General features: G+C 43.9%; 2 protein-coding genes across 2 annotated transcripts; both read right to left on the reverse strand.

The window, feature by feature from the left end:
* On the reverse strand, positions 1-10,129 carry LOC135237491 (Y-box-binding protein 1-like). Its single transcript, XM_064304653.1, has 8 exons — positions 9,875-10,129; positions 5,835-5,898; positions 5,623-5,656; positions 5,441-5,530; positions 3,644-3,970; positions 3,057-3,142; positions 1,922-2,188; positions 1-359 (listed from the first exon to the last, which is right to left on the reverse strand). The coding sequence occupies exons 1-7, from the start codon at positions 9,975-9,977 to the stop codon at positions 1,951-1,953; spliced, it is 942 nt and encodes a 313-aa protein (XP_064160723.1). The 5' UTR covers positions 9,978-10,129; the 3' UTR covers positions 1-359; positions 1,922-1,950.
* A 4,806-nt stretch (positions 10,130-14,935) lies between these two features.
* Positions 14,936-26,136, reverse strand: LOC135237492 (EF-hand domain-containing protein D2-like). Its single transcript, XM_064304654.1, has 4 exons — positions 25,601-26,136; positions 18,103-18,250; positions 17,446-17,580; positions 14,936-17,073 (listed from the first exon to the last, which is right to left on the reverse strand). The coding sequence occupies exons 1-4, from the start codon at positions 25,882-25,884 to the stop codon at positions 16,942-16,944; spliced, it is 699 nt and encodes a 232-aa protein (XP_064160724.1). The 5' UTR covers positions 25,885-26,136; the 3' UTR covers positions 14,936-16,941.
* Positions 26,137-26,504: the final 368 nt, after the last annotated feature.

A 26,504-nucleotide genomic window follows, 5' to 3' on the forward strand; every position in this document is an offset into this window, starting at 1 on the left:
TTTGCATTTGACTTTTATTTTGCGCTCGCCTTCCATTTTAAAATTCATGTTGTATACATAAAAACATTTTCTTTTTAAAAAAATGTCAAATTGACCAGATATCAAATAACATCTTAAAAACCATTTGGTGTAAAAACGAGACCGATTTACAAAATAATCTGCTGTTTTTTCCCCCCGATAAAATCATTTTTTTCTTTTTTTTAGCGGTCTGGTAGAAGCGCTGGTTAGGGTGGGGCTGCATAGACTCTGCAGGCAGGCGGTCTTCTGGTCAAACGCGTGGTGCGAGCTTTCAGGGGTCCGTTCAGACCCGTTTCTTATTGCTCAGATCTTAAGGATGGTTCTTTAGGATGTTCACAAAACTGAAACAGAAAAAAAACGCCAAAGTGAGACTCAACAGACGGCACTGCCTTCAAAAATGTCATTTGAATACTTTTAACATGTGTTTAACAAGCAAATAAATGTACATTGTAACAAGTGCGGTGTTCAATTTGACTGTAGCGTCAGTGGATAGCCTTGTATATGACGGTATGATTGACAGCTGGCGGTGGTGGTGGGGGGGGTGTCATGACCTCTCCTATCCATCATTTGAATGACTCACAACTGTGAAGGTGGCAAGAGGTAAAATAAGCTGCACTCTACACTTTTGAAAGGGTAATTTCACCCCAGAATAACACCGCTTTTAATGGAGAAGTTTTCAGGCCTTTCATGCGATAAGCCATTGAAAGCCACGTCACATTTCAGCTACAGCCCCATTTCTGGCCTGTTACTTTGGTGGATGAGATTCTGTGCGCAAAATAAATGAACATATCAGTACAGCTCCTGAGTAGTCTGTGACACTTTAATACTCACTTAGCGGATTCAGAACCAAATAATTTACTGCGTACGACTTCAGCGTCTCTGAAGTCAGATATATGTATATGTAGCCTGTGGTCGTCTTTCCATTATTCCACCTGTTCAGCCATCTTGCTCCACCTGTAATCTCCCAGGTGAACACAAGGGCAGACCTGGTCCAGAAAAGGCTAACACAGTTCTGCTTGCTAACTGGTACCTTCACCTTTTTTTATACCTCAGCTGCACCTTCTTTTTAATTGAGGCTCTCCAATCGCACAACAAATCCTGGTGCTGCCAGCTTGTGACACTGTGAGGAATCGGTCTATCCACTGAAATTCTCCTCAGCTGCCACTGCGATACATTAAAATGTCCGGAATAAAACCACATACCCATGCAACTGTAGAGTTGTGCGCGACAACATCTAAATTTACTCCCGCCACCCACGCCGATTTCACAATAACGCTGGACGAACGCCAAGTATTAAAACGCACCCACCAGTTGGGCCGACCAAGAAACTAAGCTGGCCGCGTTGACCATCCAGACGTCTCCTGAGCTTTCAAGATAAATACGAGTACCCTGTCATTAATCTTTTTGATGGACGCGTCCGTTTTATTTTTAAAGTGGATGGTCAGTCCAGAAGCCTAATATTTCATAGCCCTGTTTATTTGGCACAAAGTAGCAAGGACAGCGAATGTCTACAAGCGAGCGAGTACTGCCAGCCTGCAGCAACTGCCGTTCTGACACACTGAGGTGCAAGAGAGGTTAGGTTAGCTGGAGAAAATAATTCTGGTTTGGGCAAGAGGCACTGTCTGCTAACCAGACAAAGCGGAAACTGTTGCGTTTCAGTTTGTTAAATCGTTCCACAATGAACGCCTCTTATACACACACTTATGCTCGGCTGATGTCAGAACTTGCTAACAACTGTCCGCAAAGACCTCATCCGCCAAAACAACGTACCGTAAACAGCGGTCTCCAAATGTGTGCAAGCAGTCCCAGTGCCACACTTCAGCTCTGACCTACAGAGCTGGATGCCACCTGACAAAAACTAAAATGGCCGTGGCCGAGCGCGGTGGCTACGCGGCGCACCTACCCGGGGGTGGTACAGGTGGTACTCCGGTGTTACTCAGCCCCGCCAGTCCCGGCCTCAGGAGCGCTGGGCTTCTCGGCGGGCGCGTCGGCCGGCTTGCCTTCCTTGCCCTCGGAGGGTTTGGTGGTCTGGGGGCGCCTGCGGCGGTAGTTGAAGTGACGGCGGTACCGGCGCTGCTCGGGGTCCTGGCTCTTAGCGCCGTCGGACTGGTTCTCCTTGTCCTCCTCGCCGATGCCACCCTCGCGGGGGGGTCTGGGACGGGGGCCACCCCTGGAGGGGTAGAGGGGTGGGAAAGAGAGTTCAGCCTGGTGTCTGCTACCCTCAGCAATTTCAGGGCCGTCACTCCAAAAACTTAGTTTGAATACATTTAATAAATTTAAATTTAAGAATTTTCTACTGTCAAAATTTCTGTAAAATTAAAGGAAATGAAACCAGGGAACATCAACTTTTGCTCAACAAAGAAAAAATGTAAACACATCAGTCCATCATCAATTCATAACAATGGCATGGCTTACTTAAACTACACTTAACTGACCGATCTCCTTCAGAGGGGAAAACGTAAGACTTTTAGGGGCTAGAGGGCAGGTGTTGCTTGCATAAATTGCAGGCGACTTTCTCCTTGGTTGCTATTTTTTGAGGTGCAGTGGGGTTCCAATTTTCCTTGGCTCCTCCACTTGGAATGTATAGCCAACAGGCTACGTAGATACTGTAGTATGACCCACACGTGAACTTACTAACGTCAGACCAAACAATAACATGGCCTGTTTTTCAGCGGTCTCTTTGATTTTGAGCACTACCATGAGTGGAACATGAATGAGCGCAGAGAACAACTGGGATCTTATTTTGCCTAGGCAAGTCCAAACCCTTAATTACATATTCAAAACTTTACATTTTACTGAGACTCAAACAAGTTTGATTACTGAAAAAAAAAGACAGCCCTACTGGACTCCTTCCTCCTTTTATAGTTTGCTTGAACCTTTAGCAGGTCAACTTATACATTTAACATTACCATATTTTTGTGTTTTCTCATAATGAAAGAAAAAATTTACTAACAGAATGTTCTCTTTGGTTATGGTAAAAGAATAATGTTCTGGTCCGTAACGTTTCCCAACAGAGCACCTTCGAGGAGGGGCTGTACCTTGGGCGGAAGCCTCGGTAGTAGTTCTGCCTCATGGGTTTGTTGGCCTGGTCTGGTCCGGCCCGGTTCTCGTCCCCGTCCACTCCCTGCGGGACAGACAAACGGAACGGCGTGAATTTGCGGCGCTGCCACGCGCCCCGGGCTCACCTGCGCGGCTTCGCCTCGCCGTCTCCCAGAAACGAAAACAGGAAGCAAACTCTGCCGAGCTGCGGGGTTATGGTCCGATTCTGCCATCTCCCAACTACTGCACTGCGGGGAGAGGGCAGAGTGCTCCTCCACCTCTCACAACAGCATTAAAACATGAGCTTACTGCTAGCCAATCAGAGTATGGGGGAGGGAATTTGAACCTCCCAGCAAATCACAATCCCCTCAGCAAATGTGCTTTGTAAATGAAAGCTTCTGGGGAAACCAAGGGGTTTGCCATCTCTGCTAGTCAAGGCGAGGAAACTGTACCATTTCCTCACAAAAGTGTGGACGTAGCGGCTCTGTGGCACTGTTCATCCACAGGGCAAACGGCTCCCCTTGAGCGCCAGGCTTCACAGCCTGCAGTTTGTTACTGAATAATAACAACGCGTTTGCATGCGTACCTCGGGCATCTCCCCGCGCGGGGCGTTGGTGTAGGGCGGGCGGCGGCCGTAGCGCCTGCGGACGAAGTAGGGCGGGTAGCGGCGGCGGGGGGGGAAGGACGCCCGGCGCTGCTGCGTCTGCATGTCCCCCTCGGGGGCGCTGTCTCCCCCCTCCCTCTTCTCCTGGCCCTCCCCCTCGCCATCGCTCTGGTAACCCTGCGGGTAGTCCCCGCCGCGGGGGGGCCCGCGGCGCCGCGGGTATCTCCTGTAGCGGTTCCTGTCCGCCGCGTACTTGCTGCCCTGGACGGGGACCCCGTCCGGGCCCGTCACGTTAGCTGCCTCTGCACCCTGAGAACACACAGACACCCTGAGCACCGCCTATTATACACACACACAATACACACACTACACACACACACACACTATTCACACAATACACAAACACACATATTATACACACACACAGGACCGATAGGAACCTCCCCTTTTCTCTGTTGTAGACCACATTTGTTAAAAAATATAAAAATTATAAGGAATGCACTGCCTCGAAATACACCTCAACTGCCACAACTGCATGTTCAGCTGCCAACATACCCGTCATATTAAACCATCTGCGTTTACCTACGCTGACTCCTCGGCTCCAGAGCGAACTTTACAAACAACTTTTTAATGCTTCCTTTTAACAACAGTGTTATTTCTTTTTTTTTCGCTGGAAGAAAACAATGTCCTCACAGCGCTCCTTCCCAACTAAATGGCAAAGGAAATGAAAAATGATTTTGACAGGAGGGCCATTAATAGTCATAAAAAGGAGTAACGATTCTAGCAGAACTACTGGTGCCATTACATTAATGGATTCATGAATTTTTATTCTTCGAAGGATTAATCACGTCCATGCCAGGCTTAACAATTACAAAGAGTATATTATAAAACGATATTAAATACGTGCACATACTTCTAAGTTGCTTAACACAGACATACACAGATGTACACTACCTGATTGAATAGATTTTTCATAATGCACTATGAAAATTCCTTCATGAGCGCTACGTCAAATAAAAACTGATGGTGTTGTTGACCAGTTCAGATATTACCAACAGTAAGTATAAAGAACTGACAACTTCATGATAAGCACTATGAATAATGAGTGAGAGCACTACTCTTGAATAAATGAGGAACTCGAAAGAGTCAAATACATAATTACACACAGCTATCTGAAGAGGTCACTCACATTTTACTGCAATTTAGAGTTTTATTCTGTTCAAATGAACAATACGAGGACAAGTTAAAACGCCTTACCTGCTTAAGTAAATATTAAAATGTCACCACGCTTGGCAGCCCATTACTAATAAGCCATAAATACTGTGTGCCTCCATCATTAAAATGGTATTCAATCAAGCACTTCAGTCCCTGAAGTCAGGATGTGGCCCAAAGAGATGACAATACTGAAGCAGTCCATTCATTCCCCAACCCTCCACTGGTCAAGAATAAATGGATCCATTTGTAGAAAAAATTGTTTCAGCTCCAATAATGTTTTATACATTTTATTTAAGGAGAACAGAAAATCCACCATCCTCATGTCATTTTTGTTTTCATTTTATTCAGAAGGGGAAAGCAGAAAGGCTCAGAAACAAAGATGGGGTCACAGTACAGAGAGTACCGTGGCGAACCCCCAGGGGGCCGGGGATTCGTGTACGGGTTGCCAGTCGGCTACCCTACATGCTGCACCTCACGGTCCCCGGTCCCCGGTCCTCTTCCCTCCCGCCCCCCCCCGCCCCTCCCGGTTCCTTTCGGAAACTAATGTACGTTTTTGCGGGTTACCTTTTCCCCCTCTACGACATCGAACTCCACCGTCTCTCCGTCTCCCACACTGCGAAGGTACTTCCTGGGATTGTTCTTCTTGATCGCTGTCTGTTTCAGGACGCACGGAAAACACAGTTAGCACACATTCACCCGCAGAGTGCGAGTCCAGGAAAACACAGAGCAGACCTCGGTGCACTTACCTGGTGCACAAAGACATCCTCCTTTGTGTCATTCCTTGTTAAAAAATAAAAAATAAAAAGTGAGTATGACACAGGTCAGAGTAAACAGCTGATCAGAGCAAATGGCTAACGGGCTAATTCCATTCAGAGCTTCATTTTTATTTTATTTTTTTTAAATGGCCTCTGTGCAGCATCCTTTTCAGCCACAACGTTACTTCACAGATTTGATTTACCTGTTGATGAAACCGTAGCCATTTCTCACGTTGAACCACTTCACAGTCCCCAGGACCTTAGTTGCTGAAAAAGAAGAGAAATTCCTTCACCTTGTACCAAACACATCTGCAACAGAATATTATTAAGCAGAGAGCTTAAGAGAGTTAGAGTCTCTGTATAGTTCTGATTGGGAGATTTGGGGGTAAAAATGATATATTAAAAATAGATGATAAATACGAGAGATTCAGATGACTGTTGAGTCCACTCTGTTCTGAACATGACATGCTCACTTGATTGACAGCTTTGGCTGTGTATCAAATGAGTCACCTCTCTGGCTGATACATACTGCGTTATCATATCAGTCAATCTTAACATGGGGCCAACCCCTCTAGGTTTTGTTTTAAGCTATTAATTGGCTGATACCGAAACCACACCGATATTATTGAGCATCCATAGTTATTCTGGCAATGTTCATGTTGTCTCCCATAAAGAACTTAGGCCACTTTGAATGAATCATGTGCCAAAGAAACAGATGGACTAAGAACCTTCTGAGGTCTTAACCTAAGCCATGATACAGCAGGGGATTGTTTTTATCATCAGTAACTTCACCATCTCGCTGTCAGGGTGGCCAATACATCTCCTAAACTTTGCAACTGCAGCAGCAAGATTATCCATCCATTATCTCTACCCGCTTATTCCAGGTCAGGGTCGTGGGGGGTGCTGGAACCTATCCCAGTACACATTGGGCGAGAGGCAGGAATACACCTTGGACAGGTTGCCAATCTATTGCAGGGCACACACACCATTCACTCACACACTCAAACCTGTGGGCAATTTAGAGTCTCCAATTAACCTTGCCACATGTCTTTAGACTGTGGGAGGAAACCGGAGTACCTACAGGAAACCCACACGGACACCGGGAGAACATGCAAACTCCACACAGAAAGGCCTAGGCCGGTTTCCTGCCCGCTGCACCACTGTGCTGCCCCAGCAAGATCACATCAACGCGAACCTTCATAATAACATTAAATATATACACAGTTTAATATACCTGCAGCAAATAACAAATAGCCAGTAAACTTATTCCAAACCCACTGTACTATGATCAGTATTTATAGCACATAGGGCCAAGTTCAGATTCACAGCAATTCGGAAGACAATTTTTCCATTTTTATTTGCTAGGCAATTGACAAATCAATACTGAATCATACAGAAGGATGGAAATTATTCTTTTAAGTTCTTTTTTAACTTGCAAATAAAAAATTAGCCAGTAAAAAAACATAACTAAATTACCTCAGCCCTCCCCTTTAGCGACTCACTTTATATATCTTCACCTGCACATACGATTCTGGCCTCAAAGTGGCATACACTACACAGGTTAAAAGGCTGCAATTTAAATGTCCAAACGAGGAAAACCAGATTTCTGGGAATTATCATATTACCATTTTAACAGCTGAACAGTTTATGAAGGTAACATACATTTTAGACCTTGACATGCATTAGCTGTGTACTTGTGTAAGTCAGTAAATCCACTTTTATCTTATGCTTTCTATTTATCATATGTCTTCTAATCATTACCTTTTCCACTTACTTTGAAAATATAAATCTGCATAATCTGGCAGTAATAGCAGATTAAACATACTTTGAAGCCCTCAAGAATATGGCCACACTATTCAATTATGAAGGACATTTGACTACAGACTGGTGAACAATAAGAACATACCCAACAAGGTTAAACATATTCACTAGTTAAAACAGAAGTGGAGTTGTATGGTGTACACCGTTATGTTGACAGATGTGATATTAATTTAAAGCTATGGTATCATGAAGAAGAGGGGGGGGGAAACAAATGCTACTGCCAGGGAATGCTGGACCCTGACTTCGCAAGAACGTACAAGGACTTGAAAAAGTATCTGGGCAGTTACTATATTTAACCGACGACTGTTGGACTTTTTATAGATTCTGATGCAAAACCCTAGTAGTGCCTTACAAACCAACTGGTACGGCGGTATGACAGGGTCGTTATTCCATATGCGTTGGTGGGCAGTAGTGACCAACTCAGAATGAGCGAACTTGAGATCCCTGCGGGAGCGTAGCAGTTTCACATTACCCCGGCACACAGCAGGTGGTTACATGCGTCTCAACGTAGGCCTACGGTTAAAATGTAACTCGCGACACGTGATTTTACAAGTTGCTCAGCCATTTTAACATTTTAGCCTCGATATCGACACGGAAATACAGATAAGTGTCACACCTACTATTGGTATGATTGGCTCCATCGAACAAGGAAGTATTTCAGTGTAACACGTGTTAATGGTAAAAGTGAAATCCATATACATTGCACGAGGTCAGATATAGACTGCCAAAAAAACTAACCAGATCACACAATGTTAACGTTAACTGTGTAACTTTGGCTTTCTAGATTAGCTGTTTATCTAACAAGTTACTTGGACAAATCCAACTAGTAAGAAGCGTCTGTGGAGGGAACCAGAAATAATGCCACGCGCCAAATAAACGGCGAACCCAGTACCTAGCTTGCCACCATTAGCTACAACTATCACTAGTATTCAACCTAAATGCAATGCTTAGATAGCTTAGTTGGCTAGTTTAACTCAAAACACTGTTTCCAATTCCCTGTGCCTTCTGGGGTCTGGAGAAATAACAGCGTAGCCCAAAAAGAAAGAAGTAGCTCTACTAAGATAACCTGCTATTCCTACTCAAACATTACGGCGGACATTTTGAATAGCTAACGTAAGCTTAATGTTAATTTTGGGTTGAGTCTGATTTTGTATATACTCTCACTCCAGCTAAGGTAGCTTGCTGCTTGGAAGCAAATAGTGTCACTATACTCAATGACCAACTGGCCAACTGCTGTACCGTGGGAGACTCGTATGAATCCCTGCGGCATCATGTTTTTTGTGGTTGGGTGGGAAATGGCTAGCTATTTAGCTAGCCACTAGCTAACCAGCTAGGTAACGTTAACTTGGCTAGATACGCATACCCATCTAACGTGTCCTAGCTAGAGCTATATTAATCCACCCGAGCTAGTTTTTAATAGGCCAGTTTAACAGAGCAAATTACCAACTTATTTAATAGACTCTGAATTAGTCCTTCTGAAATGAGCTCCATGGTTGCTTATTGCATTTTATGAACAATAGAGTGAAGTACATCACAAGCATTGCTTGCTAGCTTCCAGACCTAGCCGTAGCTTGATTTTGGGTGGCAGGGAAAGCCGACGAGGAAAAAAATGTTGCTTAAACAAGCTTGCACAGCCCCTTCCCCGGACGGGTTTTGGCCATGGTCATGCTCAAGTCCACGATCAGGATTCTGCTATGCTAGCAGCAGTCTGCCGTGTGAGCTAGCTAACATGAGGACAGACACAAAGAACTAGAACCCACGATCAAATCTCTCACTGCTAGCTCTCAAATGTGTGCTGGCTTGGTCTCCGCATTGTCCTGCTAACACCGATATATCTCGTCAGCCAGTCACACGATTCACGCCATTCAAAGTGGACTTTCGAACTCCGTGAAACCGTACCTGGCTGTACTAGTACTAGCACAGCGAATTGGTTAGCCAACGTTAATTTAGTTCGCTAGCATGCTAGCTGGTACAGACACTTTATTTAGTATTCTCTACGGATCTGCCTGTTAAAAAATACTTCCAAGTAACACTACCCCGGCCTGGATCATATCATCAAGCATGAGGTAAAGTGATCATGCCACCTCTAGCCAACAAAGCATTCTAGTTAACCTTGCTAGACAGAGCTGTCGGATGCACCTTGCTAGCTATCGTTACACATCTAAAGTTATCCAGTTGACAGGACAGCTTGCAAGCTAGCTAATTTGACACCGCGTGAACCCGTTAGCTAATCGACTCGACCTATTTCCATTTTACAGACCCCACGTAAAGTGATTGACATATCAAGTGTTTGGCTTGCTAGCTACCTACATCTTGGCAGATTCTAATCTATCCTCTACTTATATGAATGGGAGAAATCCGTAGTTTGAGAAGTAAAATCTATTCCCGGGCCGGTGGCTAAAATCACATCCGGGATACTTACCGATGACCTTCTTATCCCCCGCAGTATTTTCTGTCGCCGGGCTAGATGGGCTCTCCTCTTCGTCAGGCTGTGGCGGCTTCTGCGTCTCGGCCTCGCTGCTCATGTTGGTGTCTGGTGACTTAAACTTGTGCCGGCGGTGACTCTCTAGTTTGTTTTCCCGGTGCTAGATGGTAACCTGGGCCGGCGGTGGTGGGGCTGCTGCCTTCGGGCTCTCTTCTTGCTTTTCTCCCTTCCCGTTGCCGATCGAACTGGGCGGAATGGGATTCGATTCCAGACAAAATCCATGAAACGTTCCCTCCCATTCTGTCTTTTCATTGGCTAGAAATCGTTCGTCACTGTCTATATCCTGTGTTCTTTCTTTCTATTGGCCAAAGCAATATAGGCGCTAGAGAGAAGTGTGTAACGCCGCAAGGAACCTTAGGAGTGCTGTCACTATTTCAGAAAGATGGCTTTGTTCCCGATTGGTGCGTTACATGGCCAGCGGTGACGATAGCCCTCTCCTCAGAGGAATTCTGTGAATACGTTTTCTGCTTATTTACAGGCACTCGTTCCCAGTAGGCTATACACTGGTCTATCTGGGCTTACGGTTTTGGATTTCCCAGCAAAAACCGAGTGAATTGTCATTTACGTCGTATGGGCCTATGGGACTGAAAAACCAATGGGAATTTTGGCTGCCCTCTCCCAAAACGCACATTGTGAGTTAACAAAGACTTGTTAGGAAGGGCAGATTCTTAGATTTGAAACCTAGTTTGACGTGTAATGTTGTAGTTTGTACTTTTTCATTACTGGACAGTAGCATTTTTATTTTACTTCAACTGCAAACTTACTGTCTAAAACTAGTTTGCGAATAGAAAATGGTATTTTAAAATATCCAGAATTTAAAATTCTCGCCCCTGAAATTAGCTTAGCTTTCTCTAATTCTGGAACAGGTTCTAATAGTCAACACTTGCCCTATCTCTTATTTCTTGAACAGTTCCACATCTAATCGGACATTTTGTCAGTTTAAATTACTTATTTAAAATTGAGTTCTTCCGTATACAAAGACTTTTGTAGTTTTATTATTGTAGTCATTTCCCTCAAATCTACCTACACCATATATAGTTGTTTTAAATGATTAATACTTATATTACAGACACTATTTCCGACAGGATTACATAACTTCTCTCTTTGCAATATTTGTAGATCATGCTAGGATGTGCTTTTTCCTTCTTATAGGACAGTCCTGGCTCAGTTTTATCCCAAAAGAAAGGAGGCATTCACAGACCCTCAGACCTCCCCAGCCTGCCTACCACCTTTGTCATGCAAATTTTTAGCAGGGCTGTTTGTGAGCAGTGCCTGTTGGATGACAGGCTTGTGTTAATGGCCGAGCCCTGTTGTCCCACACAAAGGACCCCGGAGGCCTCCTACCTAGCCCTAAACACTTCCTTCTTTGTCTTGCACTTTTAGTTCAACTGGGAAAGATGCTATTGTGGTGGAGTCCAAGGCTAGTTTGGGGGAGGGGCCGGGTGACTGGGTTCAAGTCTGCAGTTCGCTCAAGTTCAGCTGAGAGGATTGGCACAAGGTGATTTGCATCAGGCGGTGCCCAAAAATGAAGACCCTTGTCATAGCATGATTTTGATGAGGGCACTTTAGTGTGTTCTAGCTGACAAGCCAGGGCAACCACCTCCTGATGGATCACAGTGATACATTGACCTGACAAATGTTGTCTACGCCTTTTGGGGTTGACTTTGGATCTTCTCATGAATGGTTTGTTAATAGTTGTAGATTGATTTGATATATCTGAACTTTAATAAAGGGTGAATATATGACAGCAGAGTTCGCATTACACTCAGGCTTTCAGGGGGTCTGTGATATTGTGGACGGGGGGGGGGGACGGGGGAGGGGGACGGGTTCAGGTCTTTTCAGGGGGCTGAACTCTGCCCGATACCCCCAAAATGCAGACTCTGCTGTACATTCTATTTTAAAAATTAATGTGTTAATGTAATGAGTGAGTCAAGCTCACTCAGGCAATCTCAATGGTTAAGAAATGGTATAATGCACCGTAGGGATGTTCAAAATTTTAGTACAATTTTACTTCAGACAAGGTTGGGGAAACACATTTGAATATTTACTAACCTATTAAAATTACTTCGTTTATGTACAGATTTTATAATCTAACTTTATTTTTACTTCAGGAGGGGTTCAAACCTAAATTAGGGGGGTTAGACCCCCCCTGCAAACATGCTGTAATTCCAACCCTGTATGACACTAATGTTCACTAATTTATGTCAACTCTTATGGCAGTCATATCAAATATCCAGTGTCCATGTAAACTCTCAATATCCTTACGGTGCTGAATCACGACACTTACTCGTGTTTTTGTAATGAATTCACCTCAGTCCAAAATAGCCCACTGTCTAAATGCATGAACAGAGTCAGCTGTGAAACCTTGCATGATAAGACTGGAAGGGAACGTTTCATTATATATCGAAACTCCATGTAAGACGGTAGCTAACTACCAAGAATAATTAAAGGTGGAGGCTTAGGCAAGCACATAAAGTGCTACCTTGGCATCTGTTGTTAATCTGCTCTCTTCGTTAGGCTCTCGGGATGTAGTACTGCGACTCTTGATATTTATCCGCCTTCACTGTTTATCCATCAATGCGCTCCACTCAGTATTCTCTCAGGTGTTCTTTTCTTCCCAGCCACTGTTAGATGTGGGCTAGGGTTGCAGGCACTTTTATTGGGCTTTATGCTAGATCTGTCTTCAAACAAGGCCAAATGAGGCACAAGAAAAGAAGCAAACCCCCACACTGCCAAAGTAAAACGCAACACTTTTAATCCCCAATAATAAATACATAATTGGCCGACTATTATCAGGTCACAATGTGACAGAGAGAACATTGGAATGCTCTGTTTGTGTGTGTGTGTGGGCGTTCGTGCATGCGCATGTTTTTTCCAGGTAAACATTAGGCTTGATTCCTGGAAGGAAATGATTATAGCATGTTGATTAAAAAATGGTGCACATTACGTACAACAGAACAAATATTGGTAACACCTAAAATAGGGGCACATAGTGTAATGTTTAAATTCATGAACTATTATCAACAACTTAAAGACAAACACTGGGGCATGGACTGATGCCTCCAATTTGTTGTATTGGAGAAATGCAATTATAATGAAACAAATTTAGGAAAACCATACAAACTACTCCAATAAAAATATTATATATCAAATTTGACATAGAAATGGCAACCCTGGTCTGGGGACTAGTCAGGTTGTGCTGTTATGAAGGGAACACATTCAGGAAAAGTGAAGTAAGCGGGACAATGGTTGGATTTGACCTCTGAGGTTGCTGTTGGCAGGATCAGGCAGCATAGTTACATTCTCTAATCAGACCTCACTAAAAGATTTTGGATTCCCAGTGTTGATACTTGAGCTGTCACCTTCCCGTCACCTATTTCTCACAAGCCCACTAGTTGGCAATAATCTATGAAATATCACCACACACAAAATTGACCTGAATTTTTTCAGTAAATATTCAGCTTTATTGAATTGTATGTTAAAAAAAGACATTTAAAAATTAAATCAAGTTCACTGAATAAAGCACTTTTCAACATTGTAATGGCAAAGGCGTTAGGCTACTGCACAAGGTGAGCCAATGTTTACTCATGGAGGGGTCAACCACATTTACTTTTACATTTATAGTTGCGAGCAGTTTCTGTGTTTAAAGTAAAACAAAATTGACCTTTAACCCCATCCAGTCACTCACCTCGCAGTTTGATCTGCTGAAACATGGGGGGAAATTGATTGTGTGTTAATGGATACCCTGAGTTCTGGAAGAGCCTGAAGAAATGCATAGCCTACACATCGTAAAGTAAGTATTTTCAGAGCAAAATTGTCTGTGGTGAAATGGATTGATAATTGGCTAATAATAAACTGCATTCAATTGTGGCTACCTTGCCAGCTAATCACCTTAACCCTTTTAACGAGAGCTTGTGATAATTAATTAAAATGTAGGGATGACAGATTAACATTAAACCTTTCAGCTGAACTGAGGCAGTATGGTGGCTCAGCTTGTGTAATCTTGTTCCCCATTTTCAATCTGTTGTATCTGAGCAGTGTGAAATGTGCTACATAAATAAAATTTGATTGGATTTCTTTTAACCAATAGCCAATTGAATGACCAATTCCTTCCTTACAGTCGATCTCACTCCAGTAATGTTTAAACTTTGGCTTCTTTGATATCTTCAACCAGAGATTGCGTGACCAATTTTTACAAGATTCTTCCATTGCAATCCTGAGCACATGTAATGCAGGTAACTGCCAAAATAAAAGAAACACCAACTAAAATATCCCTCTCTGTTACGTTCTTGTTGGGCAGTTCTAGAAGAAACTCCCTGCTCACTCCCTAGATTAATATTTGCTTTCAACTGATTCAGAGATGCTTATCTGTTTGTGACCTGCTGTCCTTAGGTGATGATGCATTTCCCTCAGACTTCCACGCCAATGTCACTTTAAGCCCTATTCCTTGTGCAACATCAGCAGGTTCAGCAGTTGTAGTGACTGAAGCCGCTGCCAAACGTGCCCTGACAACCACCCTTCTTTCGGAGCCACAGTGAGCTCCTGTAGCCTTGGCAGCTGCACACACACTCAGAAAAACAAAGAAAGCAAGTATGCCAGCATTTTTATACGCAGCCGTCAGCAAGCTGGAATGTTATGTTTAATCAACTAAGAACCACACCTGTGTGGCAGCACCTGTTTTCAAAATATTTAGCATCCCTCATTTACTCTAGTGTTTCCTGAATTTCAACTTTACCTGTGTACTTGTTTGCATAACCATCTATCCCATCAATAACCGTCAACCATTTTAGCAGATAAATGAATAAACAATGCAGACACCAATGATAAACTCTTATCCGACAATGTTGACACAATTTCAATTCGTCCAGCTCCCCAACCCCCCACTCTGACCGAATATCAGGAAATATTAAAGAGATTAACTTTTCATTGTTTTTAAAGCAATTAATTGCATTTATTTCCACAAATAGTAATATTTTTGTAAGAAAATCCAAATTATAATTGTATTCAGTAGCAATTTATTATTTAAAGGGGTTACAAGATATCCCATTATATAAAAATAGACACAGCCAGTAAAATCCAAAAAACATGAACAGAGTATGGAGGAAAGGAACACATAAACAATGATCAGTTAACACCATGGAAGGAAAACTGAACCGAACTGTAAAATAAATGAAATTTGACAACTGGGATGGGTGGGGAAAATGGCATTCTTGAATATAGATACCACGATAAGAAGTCATGAAATAAGATAAGTTATCATGGCCATTTGAAAAGGGACATACTGTTAAGTGCAAGTATTGCGTCTTTCAATACCTTTGTCATCCTTTTGAACAGACTCATGAAACCTGGACTCTTGTGAGTTTGTTCAAAGCTAGCTGTGACTTTGTGTCCCATTACCTTCCAGCAGCCAAGGGAAAGGACACCAACGGACATGTATATTTTTTCCACCAATCCTCTGGTTTCTGCACAGAATTTCTCCCCAACGACACCCTCAATATTGACTATTTTTGCAACCAGAGGTGTCTTTACCATTGTTTCAAAACAAACAAAAAAAAAAACATACATACAAAGAGTGTTTTCAAAGATGGCCCACGCAGGTGGCCTAACCTGACTGTTCAGACATAATGGTGAGGGTTACATGCATATACTCTTCTGATAACCGCTCAAAATACAGAAACAATCACAGAATGCTTATTTCAGGACTGGCCAAGACACCAATTTGTGGACTGATTTCAATAAACGGAATGAAGAGGAATGGTTTTTATCATAAAAAATAAAACTCTTTGTTCTTATGAAAAGGTAGCATATTCGTCATAGAACACCCAATCATGGCAGTCTACCCTTTCTGTGTTCAGAACAAAATGCCCTCTTGTGGTCAACACAGGGCACGGCAACTTAGAGCTGATGTACGCACAGCATTACCTGAGTTGGCAGGGAGAGGGGCTGTCATAAAGGCACGTGTGCACCATTCAGGGGGTGGGAAAGAAGAATTTTCCACACTAGGTTTTGATGGTCTCTGGCCAGTCACACAACTTATGCAGTATGACTGAGCCAGATGTCTCATAGATATCCCATAATCCCACAGTCATACAATCACATGACAACATAGAACAGGAAGCATATAGTTTAGATGCACCCCCACCCCCAACACACATACATACACACACACACACTATTCATATAATGTCTATCAAAATGTGCAGAATAGGGCTCCAATTAAAACAAGAGTATGGACACAGCAGCTGTTATATTAAGGCAATGACAGTGGGTGTGCAGTAAGGATGTAGGGGTAGCCCAACCCATGGAGATATTGTCAGTACCTCACAGTGACCATGCAAAAGAATCGCCACCACCACACAAGCAAAGACAAATTGTCCCCCACACAGAAATCCATGCTCTAGAGGCTCATGGGTCTCTATGAAGGTGCATTTTTTGTTGTCTGTTACAGCAGCAGATACCAGCCAAGGCCCAAAGTAGCCTTCTTTTTTTAATAACACTGCTTCCTGCGTGCACAGGAAATACGTAGCATGCACTTGTCCAAAGAGAATCTGTACTTAAATAAGGTCTCAGAGTCACAGTGTTTCTGGTCACCTGAGTGAAATCCTATAATGTCTAACAGGAGTAATTAAGGAACTGCATTTCCAGAGCTGGACGTTAACACAGCCGAACTGAAGGAAAGCACTGTGGTTCTGGATCTATGCCCTGCGCAGATTTGTGCATTATCAGACCTGCAGCGCACTAGCAGGCATCCCAAGACTCGCACTCTTTACACGTACATAACAGGCACTCTTTGAAATGGAAGGAACAGCGAAAGACAGATGGATGAAGTGTTGTTCTTTGAAGGCTCACACACACACACACACACACAGACTAATTGTTTGACTCGGGCAGACAGGCTTACAGAGAGACAACATGGTTATTTAAAAGCTTACAGACATACAAAGCATGGTTATTTAAAGGCTGACAGACAGACAGACAAACTGACAGGCGGAAGGATGTAGCAGTTATTTGAAGGCTGACTTCAGCTCTTTAAAAGCTGCCTTTCGTTGCTTCTTCTCCTCCAGCTCTTTCTTTTTCTCCTCCTGCTCTTGACGAATCTCTGCCTCGAAGCGGTTGGATTCGCTAATGGCCTGGACCTGGCAGGTGAACAGTAATATTGTTATGTTCGGCCTGTCAGAGAATACCGAGACTGTTAGCGTTAAATTGGACATGAAGGGGTGAAAACTGCGCTTTGTGCTTTTTTCCAAATATGCTTCGTTTAGCATGATTTTATCATCGTGAATCTGAAAGATTGCAGGACCAACCAGGTGAGATATGTTGGGAAAGTCAGTGTATGTGTGTTTGTTTTTGCGTGTGCGACTGCACGTACATGGTCCCTGTGTGTGTGTGTGTGTGTGTGTTTGTGTGCCTGCCTCCGTATCTCAGGTTAAATGTAACTGTGTGTGTGGGAGTGCGTGTACACATGTGGGTGTGTGCGAGGATGCACTTGTGTGAGCGTGTGGTCCTACTTTTGCCTCAAAGAAGGACTTGGCACCCTTCACGCCCTCTGTGGACACGTCGATCTCGGAGAGTGTGGCCAGGACTTGCAAGCCGGAGCCCTCCACCAGCTCGCCAGCTGCCGCCTTCCGGAAAATCAGCAGGAACTGGGCGGAGAGACGGAAGAGTTTGGTTCACCTCTGAACAGGTCGTCTCAGCACAACTGCAGCTACCTGCAGCAGTGAGCCAGGTGATGTGGGTAAAATTCTAGCTCTGTCATTGGAGAACACTGCCGCCTCCTCTTTCCTCCTCTTGCACGGCTGCCATCTGTTTCTGTGCTGTTCCCCACTGTCTATTCTCCTTCTCTGCCAAGCCTATTTACAGCTTTGTGTCTGCAAACAACACACATCATTCATCTTCCCCCCAAATAGCCCTGTTCCACACTGGATCTTTCAGAGCCAGAGTCTTATAAATTATTCAAACTGAGGCAGTGTTGACAGACTGAACACAGCCATAATCCTGACTTGGAATACAGAACGGAGACCCAGACAGAGAATAGAGGCCCAGCTTTCACAAAGGAAGTGTGAATTCTTTACGTAAGACCAGAACAGGAACACGGCACCCTGTCCAACGGACCACCCAGCCCTGGAGAGGCGCCGGGCGGGAAGATGGAGGTCAGGTTGGGTCACCTCTCTGAAGCTCAGCTTGTTGTCCAGATCCTCATCCACCTCTTTGATCATGTTCTTTAGGCCCAGGTGAGTCTGCGGAGCCTCCAGCTTCTCCATCATCAGTTTGAGCTCCATGAGGTCAATGAACCCATCCTTGCCTGCGTCATACCTGAATGCAAGGCACACGCATGCGCAATTGCACCATGTCAGATGGGGTTTCACCTCAGGGGTGCCTGAAGACTGAGAACATGTCAGCGTTCAGCCAGCCAAAATCACTGCCGGATCAAATTCTGAACATCCCTGCTCACAATCACGAGTTTAAAAAACAATGCAGTGGCATAAATGTCCAGCAGAGGGCAACAGCTAAAGCACATTGTGTACCTGATTTGTCCTTAAGTTCCCTTTGCACGGACAGACAGTCTGCTCTCACTCTGCAGCAGAACACTTTCTGACTCATAGATTCAAAATTATTACTGACACAGTTTCTCAAGAAAACCACGTGGGACATAAAAAGGGCTTTCTCTCCCCCACCAGTGAAATGCACATCAGTGAACAACACACTTCTCTACACCTCATCAAAAAACAATAAATAAATACCTGTTATTGTTGACACTAATCTGTAGATTTCTGGCTGGGGTGTTTTTATTAGGAGGGTTTGGTGTGTATTCGATAGTCCTTTGGTGCAGACTGAAGACCCACTACTTGTTCTCCAGCACATTCTTTGCACTGCAATAATGTTTCAAATCATCTTGCTACACTTTTACTGATTTTGCGAGTATTATTTATCCATTGTTGTACTACTGTTGATTTTACTACCCTATTTGAAGTAATAAGATATGTTGTTTTATAAATTGTTCTGGATTAGAGCATCTGCTAAATTAATGAAATATAATCTATTTGTGTGGAGATAAGGATTGTGGACTGGGGACTGGGGTTTATGGGTTACGGTTTCATAATCCTTCATTAACTACCAAGAGGTTGTTTCTGTCTCCGCCAATGAGAATCCAGGAAATGTGATGAAATATTTACCCTGCACTATACTTTGATAAGTACTCAAATAGATGTATTAACCTGGAGGTGCAGTGAGTTTTTTTCATAGTAAAATGGCGAGTCTTAAATTTAAAGTCTTAAATTGTATTGAAAACCTTGATGGAGGCTACATGAGTGTTATGAACAAAAGGGAAACCACAGTTCAGACCTCTCTTAGATGGTTTACAGCAAGCAGTACAGCAGTGGGTGGATCGGAAGTTCTCATGACTAACCTGCATATCTCTCTCACAGTCTGTAGCGTGAAAAAATGACACCATTTCATAGCCTCACCTCCTGTATGCTTCTGCCATCAACTGTTCAGTTAAGGGTAGCCATGGCAACAGCCATCTTTTTCTTACCAAAGCCAACCACACAGCTAAGACATAATGACATTCAGAGCACACAATGATTTCTAACTGGTGACTGTGACATCATTATCTATGCTACTCATTCCCCCTGTAACTCCTCCCCTTTCTGATCCTGTGACTCACTAGTGCTTACTTCTCCCTAGTCCATGGAGAGACACAGAGCTCTCATCCAAAAATAAGAAAATTAAAAAAACATGGGAAACAAGTGGGGGAAAACTGCAGTGGAGCCTTTGTTATTTTAAATAGAGTGCAGTGTTCAGAGCGCTCGTAAATTAGGAAGTGTCCAAAACCTGAACCAATGGAAGAACTGCGCACAGCCGTTCTGTTTTAACAAAACAGTTTCCACTGAGGCCTGCGACCCTGCTCAGGATAAGCGGGTATAGATAATGGATGGATGGATGTTTCCAGTGAGGGTCACCAATTTCTGTTTCTCTCTCTTTCACTTACTCATACATTCTCTCTGCCCTCAATGCCCACACTCTTCCTCTCTGTCACACAGGCCCGTCCTCCTTTCTCACAGTCCACCCCTAACCTCAGGTGCATTCCGCACATTCCCCCCTCTCCTTTAGGAGCAGCCGGCCGGTGAAGGGGGGGCAACAAAACAGTCACTGGTGCCCATTTCTCCAGGGCCCACTGCACAGTGTGGCACCTGTCCTGGGACACAGGGCTCCTATATGCTCTCTTTTGAGAGTGGTCATGTGTTCAGGGCACCGTACCACGGCAAATCAGTCAGGGAAAAGCCAGGCACTGGCAGTTCAGAGGACAGAGCACGAGTGGTTAAATCTTGAATTCCTGGAAGCAGGCTCCACGTGCACAGTCTTGTTGAAGAGCTGAAATATCTTGGGAACATGCCTGCCTTTTCCAAAAAGCTGTGCGACTCTGAGATGGAGAAAAAAGAACGCACTCTGAATTCTCCCTGCAAAGGTCTCTCGCTGTCCCTTTCTCCTGAACAGACACTGTAAAACGGGGATCAAGCTCCTGGACGAGACCCCCTTCTGCCAGACCCAGTACCCAAAGCTATTGGGGGTATTCTGAGCACTGACTGCTGACTGTCCACAAGCCAATAACCAAAAATGAGCTGAATTCAGTAGGGAGCCTGCCTCCAGCTCTGGCCCCAAATGAGGAAGTGGTAGCTGATAATTTATGTGAACACACAGGAAGTGAAGGGTTAGTGTCTACATGACTCCACCGTCCACAGGAAGTGCTCGTTGCCCCAGCTTCCTCAATCACACAGGCGTTCTGACAACCAAGCAGGGGAGATATGCAAGAACACCATATATGGTAAAGAGGCCGACTCTTGTGTTCCTCATTCCCCTATACTTACCCTACCCAAAGACTCAGATACTTTAATCCAAGAAAAGGTAGACACATACACGCACGTCGACACATGCATGCCCTCACGTGTTTGGCCACACAGCTTCTGTTTTTACAGTCCACCAGTCCGCAGGGAGGGGTTCTGTCTTTGGACCTACGTGTAATGACATCATCAACAGAAGATTCGGAAATTCCTGATGACGAGGCTAACACGGCAGTGTCATGCTTGTGGGCGATGCACCACATACACGTTGTTGGCTAGAGTACTGGTTAAAACTGCCATAAACTAAACCAGCTCTCAAAGTGATTACGTGTCAGTGTAGCTCTCAAATAATATCTCTGTTTCTGAATGAGTCACAGAGGCGGGCAGTGGCCGTCAGCTACAGACAGATAACAGTCAGTGAGCCTGTTCACACAAGACACACTACACCGAACAAATCGAATTCCTCACTTCACGAGAATTTTCACAATTCTTCACAAGCTTCACTTGCGGTAATAAGACACATAACGCTCCACAATGGGATTACTGTTTAACATGAGGCTGACAGAAGGGAACTAGAGGTTGCAAACAATCATTTTTAATGGTATCAGATCCCAGAGTACTAGCACAAATACCGGTTTACTGTAAACTCCAGGCAAGCCAGCATGATCTGACTCAGTCATGGTGTCTAGAGCAACAAAGTCTGCCTCCAGCATGCAATGGTGGATGAAAGCCAGCTATGCCTGCTCTAAGTAAACAGTGCCACTTACTCCTTTTTGTAAAAGAGCTTATCTCTACAGTTCTGAAAAACCTTCTGACAATGGACACCACCCCTAAAATACACTGTCCTCTCTGGTGTTAGTTTTACACAATGACCAGCTCTGTGAAGGAAACGACACCTTTCTACAGAAGCTTTTCCTGCAGAGAGAAATCTTTGGCGTGCATCAAAGAATAATTCGCGAGCTTAATTAGCCCTGGGCCAATGATGGGGAGCACCAATGACCATTCTGATGCCACAAAAAACCCAGAGAAACAACACTGAAATAGCATTCTTAACAGCCAGGGTGTAGGGTTGTTTTTTACTGTTTATCCACTCTGTTCTTGACCTTCTAATGGGTTGAACATTAACCACAGAAAAAGCAAAAGCATGCCCAAGCTGTGCTCCAAGAAGGCGATAATTACTAATCCCTGGGCAATCCCCTTGGGACGTTTTAGACAGCCACACAAAATAAAAACCCTGCATTCCTGGTCAATTCTGGGGTCATCTCACACCAGTGAGAGCAGCTGATTGGTACTACCCATGCCTTTGGCTGATGACCTCTGAATTCACTACTGGCTCCTCCCCTTTTCACAACTTCCAACCTCTCCAAGGCTACACAGCCACCCTCCTACTCATTCATGGCAGCTTTGGTAATATTGGAATCCAAAGATTCACTCGAACTGCTGATTCTGAGCCAGATCACTAATAGTTATAGTCACTTATAGTTTGTGCTTAGACATCCCAGCTGACAGCTATAAACAGACACAGACGACACTACAAGCTTCTAAACCACAATTACAAAATAGGGGCACAAAGAGTCTCAGCAGTAGCGTATCAAATTAATGCACTGGTTCTTGGTGAGATGGTGCACCCCATAGTCTGGGATTAAACGTAGGTCATGCCAAAACAAGATCTTATATCCCATAGCAGGGTTCAGCCAAACTGCTCAGCTGCTGGACTGGAAAGGAAAAAGAGAGGGCAGCTGGGTGAAAGCACTTATGAGATAACACCTGCACCCTCCTGAAACATAGGGAGAACGTTACTGCAGTCAGACAGGTAAAATATGGGACAGGTAAAATAACACAAATACAATATATTTTTTAAAAAGTTTTTTCAAACTAAAAAAAGTTTCTGAACACCAGGGCAATGCAGTGAATACTACATATCAATTTGATCCAGGGCCTCATTAAAAGAGATGTTCACCATGCAGCTTGATATATTGTTCCTTAGGCACGGTAAATGGAATAGCCCGTGGACATATCTTTGCCAGGCTGAACTCCTTTAATGAAGAAAGAAATAAAAGAAGCTGAGCGCATATGAAAGGAGTGCTCTTGTACATTAACTAGTAAATTTGCAGTAGTTAATATAACATATATCAAAATAGATAGAAAAGAAAGTGCAAACATTTAAGGAAAAAACCACAATACACAATGCATATAATTAAAAATATATATTACTGTCAACAAAAATACACACATCTGGCCGCAAACACGCACACAGACATTTAATTATACATGTCATTATACATGTTCTTCCTGACATAAATATAATCACAGTCAGATACTGCATCTAGAAGTAACAACTTATAGAATGACCCGTGTGGCCGTATCCTAAAAGTGAAGGTGAGATGCTATCTGATTACTTGGAATTGCCCAAATCAACACTCAGAAAAGTACCAGTGTGAAACAGGAAGTGTGTCAGTTACACCTCAGATATGAGGACAGCAGTACTGCAGAATCTCTTCTGAATATATTCAAAAATTACAGACGGCAGCCATTTTGCCACGCGGTTCAGAGTTCCCCCCTTTTTGACAACAGCAGTCAGGACTTGCCTCGCTCTGCTGCTCAAAGAACAGTAGCCTCAGGAAACTAAAATGAAGAGCCTCACATCTGGAAGCAGACCCATCATAAATCAGCGAGATAAGAAGCATTCATTAGGAAGACTGAAGACAAAATCCAAAGCAGCTGCCAGAGTCACTCCATCTTCACACTTAACAGAGAGGCTTCCACAACCAAATGGCTTTATTGAAATGTCATAAGCATAACGCCAACTCAGCACCAGAAAACTTAACCTGTATTACACCACAAACCTACTGCTGCACTAGTGAATTTTCCAGGGAAATCTATGAACTGGTACAGCAACCTTTGGAAACCCAAACCAGGTACAAACCTGGTGCTTTAACTTAGTCACCGTGTGCTCTGAGTGAAAGTGACACACACAAAGACAGAACTGTGTCAGGGTGACTTCACAAGAGTTTTGAAATCAGGGGTGGTATAGTATATCAGCACCTCATAAGAGAGACAGGGGCGTTCAGTTGGATCACATGACAGTTGTACCCAGGCATGCTGGGAGCTAAACTGTCGTATTCTAACAAGTGGGACAGAGTTCTGACAAGGTGCACCTGTGTGTGCGTACCCAAGTTCATAAGCTTGAGCCAGTATGACAGCATAGCTATAGAGTGTAATGTCGCATAAGACTATGATTATTTTCTTTGGATGGGTTAATCACAGCTGTTGTTCTGCCGAGCTGGCTGGTGAGGGCCACAGTCCGAAAGCCACAGCAGACCTAACTCTGTTCCATGTACAGCAGGGTTCTCAAACTCCAGTCCTGGAGGGCTGCAGTCTCTGCGATTTACTTTCAATCAGCAGCCAGTTCAGGCCTTGGAAACAAGGTGCGCAGACTCTTCAGTGACTTACAGTAAGTGCATGAGCACACCACTGTAACGCGCTGCTGGCAAGCTTAGCGGCCTGTGCCCTCAGGCCACTACAACCAGCCAGACTCAATCTGGCAATTCAGATCCCTCAAACTGGTACATCAAGCTGTGAAGAGCACTGCCGCTCTCTATCAGTAGACTATGATCACACCATACACTCCAACCAGACCTCGATGGTCACCATCCTCCCACCAGCTGGTCCTCCCATCCCTTAGAGCTCCTGCCAGGCTCTCCCCACAGCCCAGGCTCACCTCTGCCCGCATCCGCCACGGTGGAAGGCAGATTCACAGGCTGTTTTCCACAAATGTCCAAAAACTCACATTTCTTTAATTGCACCTCAGTGTTTTGACTCCATTTTTTTATCCATTAAAAAAGAAACCCAACTCTGGCTTTATCTCACTGGTCTTAATGCAATCACCCTTAATGGTGACACCTAGGCTTCATTGGTTAAGTACATTTTTCAGATGTAAAATTTCTGATACTTTTTGTCACTGTATACATCTATGATGTGCATATTTGTGCAGGTGTTGCGTGTGCAGGTCGTATGATGGTATGATAGATGGTATAGCCGAGTATGTTTGTGTGTGCATGAGGTGTGTTCATTAATACATATAGAAATCAGACTTCAGATTTGACCTGACATTTATCTGCTCACAGATCAGATGATAGAACAATACACTGAAGAGAAGATCATAGGGGAATTACAAGAGTACAATTTCCGCGTTGCTACAAGGCTCAGCACAAACTTAAACAAGACTCAGCCTGCGTAAGCATCCTGATGGATCGGACCAGGTCTTACGATGTTCAAAACTAATTTGACCAGTCTGAGCTAGAGGTGTGTCATGCGAGATTGCACACTTGCATGTATAACGAGGTGTGTCCCTGGCCATAGCTGCAGGAACCGATCACCTGTGGGAATAGCCTACTCTGCGTTATTTCTGCGATATCTGCCCCAATGTTTTCGTTGCCCAAGGATAAGAAAGTCACACGACTGGCTCACTGGCACAATTAATAAATATAATTACACGTCAAGATCACAACACGACAAGAAAGCACACGTTATAGCGGCAGTTAACCATACGGTTACACTGCTAATCAATGTTGCGCATCGACAAAGTTACTTTGAAAAACTTTGGCTATATTAAGAGATATTTCGTACATTACAGAAATGGTTCTCATAACAAGTGCGACACATACTGAATTTTACATTTAGCTATCTTGTAGTCTATGTATACGCGATACAGACCATGTCTCTTGTAATATACACTGGCTAGATAAACATCTAATTAAAACTACTGTAAATTTGAGATGTGTGAATAACCGGCCTTCTAACTGCACTCGAAGGGAATACTCACTGTTTGAACATTTTTTCCATGTCTTTGATTTGCTTCCGGGAGAATTCCTTAAACTCCGTGTTCGGATTGTACACCCTGTCACTGGGCTGCTGATGTTGCCCGACCCCTTCGTTCAGCTGCCCTCGGCGCAGTAGTTTGGCACCCAGTTCATTGTCAGCGTTGGCTGTAGTCGACTTCTCATCCTCTCCGTTTTCTTCTGCCTCGTCCACGGCCACCGCGTCCTCGGTGCCATCCTCTATTTGCAGGCGCCGTGTCAGTTTAGATGCCAGCTCATCAGATGCCATGGTTGTCGTAATTTCAATTTAAAACAAATATGTGAAAACACTAGAACAAATACGTGTGTGTTTTACCGAATCGAGCGTACAAACCAGTGCAATGTGATTAAAAATGAACGGACTGTACGGCACTCTAAACTGTGCCAACAAGAAAACTTCGCACCCTCGCTCTAGCAAAATAGGAGCGGCCAACCGCTGTCAAATTCAAAGACGCAGGACTTGAACGCGCCTCTTCCTCACCTCGGCGTGTTCAGCCAGTCTGCCACGCCTCTTAAATATGCAATAAAGTCCTGGATGCAAGCACCAATGGAATGTTCCGTTTGTTTGTTTTTTAATTACCTATTTGCTTATCTTCACCGAGGGCATAGATTATAATCTATTTTTAAACATTATTCAAAATCATGGACAATTAGGCAATTTATAAATCCATGCCAAGTACCTTGCTCAAGGGTAGATAACAGCTGCAACCATTGAGACCGGATTGTGACAACCTGGATACAAGCCACTTATGTTTACCTCCTCAAATTCAGACGCAAATATTTCAGAAATAAAACCGTTATAAATAAAGAGAAAGGTCTTTTGACCTGACAATGATAGCATCGTCTTTTTGTAGATTTGCCAGCCTAAAG

This window comes from Anguilla rostrata, chromosome 13, assembly GCF_018555375.3.
Source record: "Anguilla rostrata isolate EN2019 chromosome 13, ASM1855537v3, whole genome shotgun sequence".
Classification (NCBI taxonomy): domain Eukaryota; kingdom Metazoa; phylum Chordata; class Actinopteri; order Anguilliformes; family Anguillidae; genus Anguilla; species Anguilla rostrata.

What these genes read in the sequence shown, in the direction of transcription:
- LOC135237491 (XM_064304653.1), bottom strand. Translation starts at nt 9,977, where the DNA reads ATGAGCAGCGAGGCCGAGACGCAGAAGCCGCCACAGCCTGACGAAGAG. An exon ending in GGCTACGGTTTCATCAACAG is followed by an intron (nt 5,657 to 5,834) that starts GTAAATCAAATC and finishes TTTTTTAACAAG; the next exon opens with GAATGACACAAAGGAGGATG. An exon ending in CGCGCGGGGAGATGCCCGAG is followed by an intron (nt 3,143 to 3,643) that starts GTACGCATGCAA and finishes TCTGTCCCGCAG; the next exon opens with GGAGTGGACGGGGACGAGAA.
- LOC135237492 (XM_064304654.1), bottom strand. Translation starts at nt 25,884, where the DNA reads ATGGCATCTGATGAGCTGGCATCTAAACTGACACGGCGCCTGCAAATA. An exon ending in ATGGAAAAAATGTTCAAACA is followed by an intron (nt 18,251 to 25,600) that starts GTGAGTATTCCC and finishes CCTTGCATTCAG; the next exon opens with GTATGACGCAGGCAAGGATG. An exon ending in AGTCCTTCTTTGAGGCAAAA is followed by an intron (nt 17,074 to 17,445) that starts GTAGGACCACAC and finishes TTCACCTGCCAG; the next exon opens with GTCCAGGCCATTAGCGAATC.